Genomic DNA, 12163 nt, shown 5'->3' on the forward strand with positions numbered 1-12163 from the left:
AACCAGGAAATTTTGATAAACTTGAACAGCTTCAAATAATTCTCCAAGAGTGAAGGTATCTGAGCAATTAATAAAATAATTCCAAGAGATCTTAGATAATTTAGAGCCACTAACCAAGTAACTTCTTCGTGTTGGCCTGAGAAGGCTGCCCCATGTCCAAACTCATGGATTTCCTGGCCCGGGGACTGGTCTGGCCCACTGTTGGATATGTGGCTGCAAGGTACCCTTCAGAACCTTTGGGAGAGGACCATGGTTGGTTCTCCTTCAGTGTCCTGAGAGATTTAAACGATTGAGAAGAATTAATCAACATGGTGAAGAATACAACCACTGGTTGCCCCTTCCACCTGGCTGTCCTATGATAACAATCAATTAATTTTAAACTTGTGAATTAAAGGGCTTTAGGGTACAAACTCTTAATATATCTTCAGAAAGAATCCACTTTCTTGCCATAGTATCTTATACATAGATAACAGAATGCTCAATAAATTGTGCTACATTGATTTTTAAATCAGGGAAAATCAAGTTTAAATAGGCAATTGTATTCTTAGTTCAAAAACCAAGAAAATCAACCTAATTTATACTTGACAGGGGAATACACACAAATTCACTTTCTCTTTTCCAAAATAAAAAGGGTATACCACAAAGAAACAGAATCATAGGAATGACTGAAGAATAAGACAGTTGAAAACCAAGTATGGCTTGAAAGTTTTTGCAATACATTGTTAAAATTTCAGTGGGAAATTATTGGGGGCTTTTAGTGAAAAAGTGGAATGCTGACAAATTGAATGATATAAGCTTTATAAATATAAGATTACTTTCCTATATCCAACATTATCTAAAATTTAAAGATACTTTCATTTAATTGGAAATGTAAAAAAATCCCTAAATGATGACATTTTCATGTAATTTCTCTTTTATAGAGAAAAATGTACAACCTCAAAAACACATATATAGTGGACATATTTTATTACCTTACTAGAGGCCTGGTGCACGAATTCGTGTACCAGTGGGGTCCCTTAGCCTGGCCTGCGGGATTCAGCCGAAACTGGCTCTCTGACATCCCCCAAGGAGTCCTGGATTGCGAGAGGGTGCAAGCCAGGCCGAGGGACCCTACAGGTACACAATGGGCCGGGAAGGGATGCGGGAGGTTGGCCAGCCGGGAAGGGACCTCGGGAGGGCTCCAGGGTGTGTCCAGCCTGTCTGGCTTAGTCCAATTGGCCGGACCCCAGCAGCAAGCTAACCTACGGGTTGGAGTGTCTGCCCCCTGGTGGTCAGTGCACATCATAACGAGTGGTTGAGCGGCCTTAGCATATCATTAGCATATTATGCTTTGATTGGTTGACCGGATGACTGGACACTTAGCATATTAGGCTTTTATTTTATAGGATCATCTAAATTATGTTATAAAACACTTTTAAATAACTTTAATGTGATATAATACAACAAATGTGTTGGCATGTACATTTCTTTTACAAATCTGTATAGCTTGGTTGTTTTTCATTAACCATGTTTTTCATGCCAGTTTTTTTCTTAGGTCCTTTCCTGTAACCTAATACTTTATATATATATTCTTTATTGATTAAGGTATTACATATGTGTCCTTATCGCCCCACTGTCCCCCCACATCCCCCAACCTAATACTTTTTAAGATCACTTATTTTCATTATTCAACTGGTTTGTGCTTAAAAGAAGCAAACTAATGTTAACAGTAGCACAATGAGATTAGAAGGATAATTCTTCTACTACTAACCCACATAAAATAAACTGTACATTTACAAAACGAGTTTTAATTTACAAATTCTTCCTAGATTATCTCTATATTCCCTCCTGGATTTTTCTGCTGCATGCCTCCATTAGCACATTAAACTAAAACCTGAGTATAATTATGCAATTGTGGCAGAAGAAGTCCATTTACCTATAGCTAGGGTCACTGTGATGAATGGGATATGTATCCATAGGAACATTTTCCATTGAAATATCAGTAAGAAGAAGAGACTTTCTATGTTTTAGGCTACAGCGACTTCGAACCTCCTCAGACACTGTGAGTAAAGCTAAGAGGAAAAAGAAGGCAGATTAGAAAATTTAACAAATCAGCAGCTGACTTAAAACAGGACACACTTCTTATAACCTCCTGACAAGGATAACAGCTGTTATTGATCAACAGCCCTAGGGAGTACAGGGTTTAAGGATACAAAACAATGAGGATAGACTTACAGCCCATTTTTTGGGAGCCTGTACATAAACATGAAATAAACTAAGAAACTTAATAAGCATCTTACATTTCAAGTCCTCTAATGAATCTTTGAGCTCAACAAACACAAAAAGTAGACAGAGCAGGTAGTATGAGGTCCATTTCTCTGAGATGTAAATGATTCAAATAAAAGTTGCCACAAATTGAAGTCTGCTAAACTGGGAATCATCATTTTCCATCGAATGACTATACGTAAGTGTTAAGTATTGCTGAGTCGAGAAATCAGGTAAGAGCAAATAAGGTAATGGAATGGTGGGGATGGGCAGACATTTTAGGTAAAACAAATGGCATCAGGAATGAATATTAAAGAGGCAGAAAGGCACTTCTAGGAGATGGCAAATATATTTCCTTAAAATAGCCCATTCATCTGGAGAGGTAATGAAAAACTGAGGCCTGTAAAATTTAGAGAAGGAGGACAGAATCAGCAGGCTGTTCAAGGGCCCAGGCTGCTGGGCCAAAGAGTTCCGATTTTATGACAGACAACAGGAAGCCACATAATACCTTGAAACAAAGATGACAAAAGGAACACATTTCATATTTTAATGCAAATTCTTTTATAAGAAAAAATATTTTGGGAAAACTTTCAAAATTTTAACCACCACCATGGGATGGGACTGTGAATTCTTCACCCTGTCAAACAACCAGCTAAAGGACTGACCCACAGGTGTCTGCATCTTTCTGAAGTTCCTTAGATACAGATATGGTAAGATTAATTGTGTCTATTTTGTGTTTTTACCTGCTAAGTAAGCCACGCTCTGTGTATTCACCTCAAATTTGTCACAATTTCTATGTTTGTTAACTAGAGTTAGTAGCGTATGCAAAATTCTGACAGTTCTTGCAACAATGGCAGGTGAAGGATGTCTGTATCCTACAAAAAAACAAAAACAGACAAGGTAGTTTATTCTTTCAAAAGGTATTTGTTGAGTGCTTATTCTGTGACTAGCAACTCTGAAAGGAAAGAAGACCATTTGGAAACAAAACAAACATCTGTGAGAAGTTAATTAATTATACATAGGATTAAATACTAAGTTGTGTAGAACAGAATGTTTCTTAGAACTCTAAGGCAGCGGTAGCCAAGCAGTGGTCCATGAGGTCCAAAAGGTTGGCAACCACTGCTCTAAGGTACCTCAGGGAGAGGAAATTAGGAAAGATGATTGTATTTTAGATCTTCCATTCCCTAAAGCAGCAGAGATTTTTAAAAATCCCATGAAACTCATTTTACGATATCTTATGAAAATACGGTTCTATTGCTTAAAAATTCTTATTTTTTTCATCATCATTTATCCCCCCTATACCCTCTCCCACTCCACCTCTACTCCCCTAAAAATTCTTTTTTAACTTAAAGAAAAAAACTCAATGACAAATGAAGTATATGCTCTCAAAGCCTAGAGAATAGGGTTGATTAAAGGGTAAGCTTAATTTTCAGACAGCGTTTAATCACTAATGCTACTACATTTTAAAATAGGGGCTTGTACACTCAAAATATCTGCTATTCTTTTAGAAGTACAGAATAAACAAGCACTCTATCAGCCCCACTGCAATCCCTCTTCTTGGTATCCTGTAGTAAGTGCAGTATTTTTTGAACAATCCCTATTCACCTTAGAGATTAAAACTGTCAATATTTTTTGCAGTGGTGAAATCAAATATGGGGTGGGACAAAAGTAGGTTTAAAAGTAGGTTAAAGTAGGTTCCAGTTGTTCATATGGAAAATACCATAATCAATAAGTAATAATATAAGAATAAACTGTTTTCATATTCACAACTGTAAACCTACTTTTGCCCCACCCTGTATATACATTCAAAGTTGTGGGTATATGTGTTATATTAGGTAAAAACTACCTCCATGATCCTTCCCTCAAGCTTTAAATCATTTAAGTTGATATAAAACTACTAGAGGCCGGGTGCACAAAATTCATGCACTCGGGGGGTGGGGGGGTTGTCCCTCAGCCCAGCCTGCGCCCTCTCGCAGTCTGGGAGCCCTCGGGGGATGTCCAGCTGACGGATTAGGCCCGTAGGGAGTGGGCCTAAGCCGTCAGTCGGACATCCTTAGTGTGGCTGCGGAGGCAGGAGAGGCTCCTGCCACCACTGCTGTGCTTGCCAGCTGTGAGCCTGGCTCAGGGCTTCTGGCTGAGCAGTGCTCCCCCTGTGGGAGCGCACTGACCACCAGGGGGCAGCTCCTGCATTGAGCGTCTGCCCCTGGTGGTCAGTGCACATCATAGGGGGCCGTTGAGCGGCCTTAGCATATCATTAGCATATTATGCTTTGATTGGTTGAACAGCTGACCAGGCGACTGGACACTTAGCATATTAGGCTTTTATTATATAGGATAGACACAAGCTCTACCTTGAGTCTCTATGGTGGCCAAATGCAAAACTGCTTAAAATCACTGGTTCATGCCAGCTCTTTATTCCAGTCCTTTCTTTTCATTGATTTTGCCTTTGACTCACCATTATATGCTGTCCCTGTTAACTGCCATCTCTGGCCATGACGGTCCCAGGTTAATTAACCAAAGCTAACATGCAGTGAAGTCAGCAGTAGGCAGTTATGCCAAATTAGGGAGGGAAAGAGCTGGTTCTGAGGAATGGCTGATCACAGCTATTGCAATCTAGACATTTGGAGGGGTAAAGGTGATGTACCAAAAAGGTGATGTAATAACGGGGCTGATCAACAATAAATAAGAAACGAGTTGAAGAAAATCTGTGACCAAATCACTAAGATATTATTTTAGTAACATGTTAGAAAATGTTATTTATTTGCAGTCTGTCTTATTTTGATAATAAAAAAGATATATAAGTAGTGTTAACTAATAATATAGATATTAGAAGGTTTAGTACTTAAGAATTTTATAACAATCAACTTTTGCTTTTTTAAAGAAATCTGGTATTGGATGGGAAATTAGGCTAGATTAAAAACATATATTAAAACATAATTCAATAAACCAGATAAAATTTGCATTTACAATAAGGCACATGAGCCAAATTATTTCAAGCAAACAATTATTTTAAATATTTTTGAATTCTTGATACCATTTCATAAAAATATTCTGACACAAGCCCTCTACCTTTTAAGAGGTGTCCAACCAGTGCGAAGTTAAAATTAGAGTTGAAATTGAGTCCAACAAAATGATCCATTTGCTTGCAGTGCCATTCCAGAGGATTCCGGATTGCCATAAACACTTCCTCTGGACTCTATTAAAGATAATAGTGAGATGGTTGATGGGTTCACACAGGGACCTTCCTTAAAGGACCACTTACTGGTTCAACAGCCATAACAAGATAAACAATCCTTTCAAGCTGAAAGAAATCATTTTCAAGACTACTGAAAACTACAGAACATTAAGGTAACTATAAATTAATTAGTGCAAGAAAAGCAATAATATAAATAATAAGATGATGAAAGATGAAATGCAAACTAAACGATTGTCAGTTTACATCCTTGTGACTTTTTAAAAATTATAATTTTTGTTGAGTTAAATAAGACCACCATTGTACGGGCTTTTTGTGTGCCTGGCATTCTGTGTACTATGGTGACAGAAAATTCATGACAAAGATGAGAGTTCACTCACTGCCCACAGTATACAATAATGCCAGATGCATTATTATGATTATGTTGAAACCTTAAAGCAATCCTATGCAGTAAGGTTATTAGCTCCCTTTTACAGATTTATGCATTTATTCATTCGTTTACTTATCAAAGACTTACTGTATGGTTATGATGTGCCAGGCAGAGTTCTAGGTCCTGCAGATAACTAAACAGACAAAAACGACTCACCCTGGTGGACTTTACATTCTAGGTGGAAAAATGAGGAAACTGAAACTCCAAAACACTATGTAATGTGCCCAGGATAATTAAGATTTTAATAGTGTTTCCTAAAGTGTGGTTCACTTTAAAGTCACTGAGGATGCTTGTTTAAAGGTGAAAGGTACTGGATCCCATCTCTGAATCATGGGAAGTGGTTAAACCCCAGGAATTTGCCTTTTTAATTTTTTTTTTTTAAAGAACCCCAGTGAGCCTGGATGGCATGGCTTAGTGGTTGAGCGTTGACCTATGAACCAGAAGGTCACGGTTCAATTCCTGGTCAGTGCACATGCCCGGGTTACAGGCTCAATCCCCAATAAGGGGCATGCAGGAGGCAGCCAATCAATGATTCTCTTTCATCACTGATGTTTCTATCTCTCTCTCTGAAATCAATAAAAATATATTAAAAAAAAAAAAAAGAACCCCAGTGATTTCTTTTCTTTTTTTAAATATATTTTATTGATTTTTTACAGAGAGGAAGGGAGAGGGATAGAGAGTTAGAAACATCGATGAGAGAGAAACATCGATCAGCTGCCTCCTGCACACCCCCCACTGGGTTTGTGCCCGCAACCAAGGCACATGCCCTTGACCGGAATCGAACCTGGGACCCTTCAGTCCCCAGGCCGACGCTCTATCCACTGAGCCAAACCAGTCAGGGCCCAGTGATTTCTTTATGCATAAAAAATTTTGAAAGTTAACAACTGAAGTGTTCAGGGTCACGCTTAGGTCTGTCTAGATTTTGATCTCAAAGAAACAAAAGCATGAGTATATAAAATATATGTAGTGAGGTGTTTAGAGCAGCACTGAACATATGCATCATCTCACATATTCACCTTTCCCTCCCTTTTTGGTGAGAACATTCAACTTCTACTCTCTCAGTAAATTTCAATTACATGTGAAATGGGGGATGGAGAATGCTAATGTTAGGGTTATAAAAAGTAGCCTGACACAGTAGCTATTATTACTACTAAGTATTATTTATCCCTGTTCTATTTACTAGTTTTGAGCAAGTACTGTTTTCTACTATTTTTATTCAGAAAGTATGCAGTAAAGTTTAAATATTTTTAATGAGCTGGTAAGTTACATTATAGAAATTCATATTTAAGTTAGGGACCTCTTCTGTTTTTAAAAGGATAATAATAATAATAATAATAATAATAATAAACGGAGGAGTTCTAAATGTGCATAATCTAGGAATCCCAATAGAAGGCTTCCTTACCTTGTCATTGAATATCCGGAGACTGTCTAAGGTGTGTAGGTTTTGTTCAAGAAGTGCGGTGCCTGCTGAATACAAGTTGACCTCATCGAGCTGCAGCACAGCCACAGCTACCCAAAAGAGGGCTTTGTGCAGAGGAGAGTCCTGGCCAAGGAGACACGTTCAAGTTAGTAACATGAACCAAAAAACAGTCTCATTCAACACACTTCAGTACAAAACAAAGCATGTTATCCCCAAATCACATGGTTCTTTCTTTATTAGTATGTGACTCTGGGCATGTTTTTTATTCTGGGGAAGGTAAATATATGGGTAAGCTCTTCATCTATTCTCTGTATGTAACCAGACACTGAGAACCTTAGCATCTCCTTCCATTTCTTTCCACACTCTGGTTCCAAATCCAGTCAACAAGTTTTGTGTTGTTTTTTTTTAAATATATTTTTATTGATTTCAGAGAGGAAGGGAGTGGGAGAGAGAGATAGAAACATCAATGATGAGAGAGAATCATTGATTGGCTGCCTCCTGCACACCCCACACTGAGGATCGAGCCCACAACCCAGGCATGTGCTCTTGACCAGAATCGAACCTGGGACCCTTCAGTTCTCAGGCTGACGCTCTATCCACTGAGCCAAAACAGCTAGGGCAACAAGTTTTATTGATTCTTCCAAACTAATCTCTTTTGCATCTGCTTATGGCTAATGACACTATTCCATGTCAACCTTCTTCATTCTAAATGTGGGTTCTTTTTACCTCCAGTTTCTCCATGCTCCCATCTACTCGGCACTCTACTACCAAATGACCCTTCTAGGTCCTGCTTTTGTCATATTACCTATTTGCTTAAAAACATATGGGTACATTTCCAAACTCCTTCCTGAAGAACGCTGAATGTTAGTTTAGTTCTATCTTTACAACCTCCCCTGTCACTATTTTCCTGAACAGTTTCTCCCTAACAAACAGAATGGTCTACTTACCATCCCTCCACTGATCCAGCACCTATACAATCCTACTGCTATCACTCCCTTTCTCCACACTAAATCCTACTTATCTCCCTCTTTAATGTTTGTTCAGATTCTACCCTTTCAATGTTCTTGTCATTCTTACCAGTATTAAGGGTCTTTTGATGCCCTGAAATAAAAATATTTATTTTGGGAATGCTTATTTAGCAGTGTGGTATATAGGGCAATACATGTACAGCCTTAGATTAGAATCATGGTTCTTTTTTTTATTAGTATGTGACTCTGGACAAGTTACTTAGCCATTTTGAGTCTCATTTTTACTTGTGAGATGAAGAAGAGAGAATCATTTTATATAATTTAGGACTAGAATGCTTATGTAAGTCAAGACCAGGAGCATGTAAGTATTTTTCTGTAATCTCTTTAAAGTCTAGCATATGTTGGTACTCAAGTCACAAAATTCTACAAAACTTTAGAGTTGGAAGATAAACTACGCCATTATCTAGTCTAGTTTACTTATTTTACCAATGTGCAAACATGATGGCTAGATATGTTAAATGACCTGGTTGAGATCACAAAGCTGAGACGAGCTCAGACCATCCTAAAACAGTGGCCACACCATTTTATTCCTTTTAAATATCATCTTCTTGATAATCAGGTATACTTCACTCAGCTTTACATTTCTCCACAATAATAACCACGAACTAACATACTATGGATTTTACTTACTTTGCTTATCATCTATCCATGCTGTACTCCCACTCACCCTAGAATATAAATTCCATGAGGGTAGGGAACTTCATTGGCTTTGTTCAGTATTATATCTCTAGCACCTAAAACAGTACTTGGCATATAGCAGATAGTCTATCAATACTTACTGGATAAAAGAATTAAAAATACATACCTATTTTTACTTTACCACTGATGAGACAAAAAACAAGCAATTGAGAACATAATCTTCATACTTATTCTTCCTCTAATATAAATATTTCAAATAACTACTTTAACTACAGCTTTTTCTTTATAACTACATTTCCCAACCCACCTATTTTGTGAACTCTTTGAAAGAAAAGATTTACCACCAGTACCCAAAAATGAATGCACTCATTTTCTATTACCTTATTAAGAAGTGGTTGTAATTTGGTTAATGCTATAACTGTAGCTTCTATCAGAACTTGACTGTTGTAAGTATCAGGTCCTTTTAAGCAACTCTCAAGTGCCTTTTAGGGAAACAGAATTCTTTATTTTACTTTCATTGAAATAAAACATTAACTCCTAAACTTAATCTCAGAATCAGTTCAAAACAATTTCTTATTTAATAAATGGCAGATTATTTACAATGCTATAGTGATCTAGGTAGTTAGCTCAATGCACACTTGGCTTTTATTTTTTAATATTTCTATATTATATTCTAATATTAAGAAGTCAGGCATTATTATAATTATTACAAATTAAATAATTTTATATAGGACTGCAGTTTTACCATATAAAGTCTTTGAAAACTGGTAAAATATTAAGAGTATCTTCTTAGCAAAAGAGACAATACTTATTTTCTTTTTAAGACATCTTTTTTGGAGAAGGTTTCTTCATTTTAAAGAATTACAATGAAGAAAATAAAACCCACTATTTAAAGATTCAATAAGCAACACACAACACATCTTATTAAATTCAAATTTAATGTCCTTTAGAAAAATGCAAGGTTTGTTTTACAACTTGGGAACCACCAATACTGAGGAGGGAGGAGAGGTACCTTGCTGAGAATACGGATAATCTGCTTTATCTGCCCATGAGCCACTCGTTTGCTGATGCAGCCAAAGACAACAAGAGCTCTTGGTTGAAGGGATGGATTATACTGAAATGCAAATCTGCAATTAAAAGATCCAAAGAGCTTATGAAAACTTTTATTTTTATACACAAATAATTAAAATATTGATTATGAGTATTAGCTATCTTTTTGAAAACACATATGTTTTTACAACTTATATTTAATTTGAGACATACCTTTGAGCTAGTTCTGTCCACTGGTCCAGCCACTTGCATGTTGGAATATCTCTCATACATGCCTAAAACAAAGGATACTCTGAAATATATTTATGCACATAACTGTTTTAGAAACATTTAGATGATGTTTACAGTAATGTCATCAAATAAATAACATATATGTTACCAATAAACATATTCCATAAAAGTGTTTTAAGTAGTAAATGCAAAACAAAATAAACCAACATTTATCCTATATAGTATGAGTGGATTAAAAAAGGGACCTAACTCAGTTCCTTATCATTTGGCTTATATACCTCCATGATCTCCAACAATGCCTCTGTGACTGTTTCCAAGGATGTCAAAGCAAAAGTTTCCCTCTCGTAGGAGCCAGGAGAGAATGACCTGTCCCGGTAACTGGAGCGGAAGGCGATGACAGCGGCAGACTTGACTTTGCTGATGCCAAACAGCAAGTAAAATTTGGGCAATGAGAATTCTGTCAAACTAAGTCTCAAAACTTGCTTGGTCTCTTCTGTAAAAGGAAAAATAAATAAGAAAATACTTTAACGATACTAAGTTTTAAATTTCAGATGCCATGTTTCATTTTGAATTTAGAAAATCTGAATATCATGTCAAAATTACATAACCATGCTCCCTAAGCCAATCCTCTAGATACATTATCTTAATTCTCATTGCTTTAGCGCCAGCAATGCAACACTGTCAATTGGTGCTGAGTCTTTAGCTTGTGTGGCAGCTACAAGAGTCTATAGCTTGATATGGCATGGAATTAATTTATTCTTTTTGAATGAGCAGCTTAAATCAAGAGTTTTGTGTTAATAATAAGATAGAGAATCTATGTCAATCAGGTGATGTAAAATGGAGACAGGAGCTGGTGAAACACAAATTGCCATCCTGGAACTTACCACTAAAATGAAGCTGTGTACAGGTACACAGAGAGTGAATGATATTAATGACCAATCCATGTGTGGAAGCTCTAAGGGAGAGTGGCCCTGTGGCCACTAAAAAAGTAACCACATGGAAGAGGTAGGGGAGATGAGCTGCTACGTCCAGGGAGTTGTTGAAGGACAGCATCAGCATGTAGCGTGCTAGAATAGCAATATCGTCCCACATAAGATGTTGTTCTAAAGTAGGAGTTGGAGATAAGCATGTCTTATCAATTATTTTGCACATCCTTCCAATAACCTGTAAGGAAGCAGAATTTTAAAAACAGGGGCTAAAAAAAGTTTTATCACTAAACACTTTCAGTTTAACTAGTTACAAAAAAAAACCCCACCAAAAACCATTCTGATGACAAAAAGAGATACATTATGCCATAGTTCAGAGGGCAAAGTGATTACCTTGCTTGAAACCAATTTCACATTTCCAGAAGCCAGAGCTACAGCAGTATCTGCCATGACCTCAGCTTTTATTGATCCCAAGCCACCTGTTGCACTGGTTTTGATGAAACTGTCCAGTACAACATCAAGGAGATCTGTAATCTAGTGGAAGAGGGGAAATTTTTTTTTAGCCATGCTACAATCTTAATTTTTAATTTAAAAATACTTCAAAAAATACTTCAAGGAACAGCCTCAACATGAAAATTCCCTTTTATCAGAGGCCTCCAAAATACTAAGTTTTATACAGAGATCTGTCAGTAAGTGTACTTTATCATAAAATACCCAGAAAAGGATGAAGATATTCACTTCATTCCTTCAGAAATTAAGAAACTAGAATTCAAAAATTTTAAATCTCTATTATTATTACTTGCAAAGCATCTCTGTTCTCTTCTAAGACAATGTATGATCAATATAAAATGCAGTTATTTTACAATATAGGAAATGACATCAAGCACCGAGATGTTCTGTAGGGCTACAGAACTGGTTCCAAGGTCACTTACAATTATTTAGAGGAGTTGCAGCATTGTTTGAGTAAGGGAATAGCTTCCCTAAGTTATTCCTTTGAAGAAAT

At 36.9% G+C, this 12163-nt stretch overlaps 1 protein-coding gene across 11 annotated transcripts in view; it reads right to left on the bottom strand.

The window, feature by feature from the left end:
* Positions 1-12163, bottom strand: part of NF1 (neurofibromin 1) — a 242644-nt gene that overhangs the window by 21779 nt on the left and 208702 nt on the right. For all 11 annotated transcript variants that reach the window (XM_080680674.1, XM_080680681.1, XM_080680682.1 and 8 more), the window contains 11 exons: positions 11554-11694; positions 11119-11398; positions 10513-10727; positions 10217-10278; positions 9966-10080; positions 9334-9435; positions 7269-7409; positions 5313-5439; positions 2988-3119; positions 1916-2051; positions 115-272 (listed from right to left, as the gene is read on the bottom strand). In XM_080680674.1, coding sequence (XP_080536800.1) covers positions 115-272; positions 1916-2051; positions 2988-3119; positions 5313-5439; positions 7269-7409; positions 9334-9435; positions 9966-10080; positions 10217-10278; positions 10513-10727; positions 11119-11398; positions 11554-11694 — 1609 coding nt within the window. The remainder of the gene's footprint in view (positions 1-114; positions 273-1915; positions 2052-2987; positions 3120-5312; positions 5440-7268; positions 7410-9333; positions 9436-9965; positions 10081-10216; positions 10279-10512; positions 10728-11118; positions 11399-11553; positions 11695-12163) is intronic.

The sequence above is a fragment of the Plecotus auritus genome (assembly GCF_963455305.1).
Source record: "Plecotus auritus genome assembly, chromosome: 7".
Classification (NCBI taxonomy): domain Eukaryota; kingdom Metazoa; phylum Chordata; class Mammalia; order Chiroptera; family Vespertilionidae; genus Plecotus; species Plecotus auritus.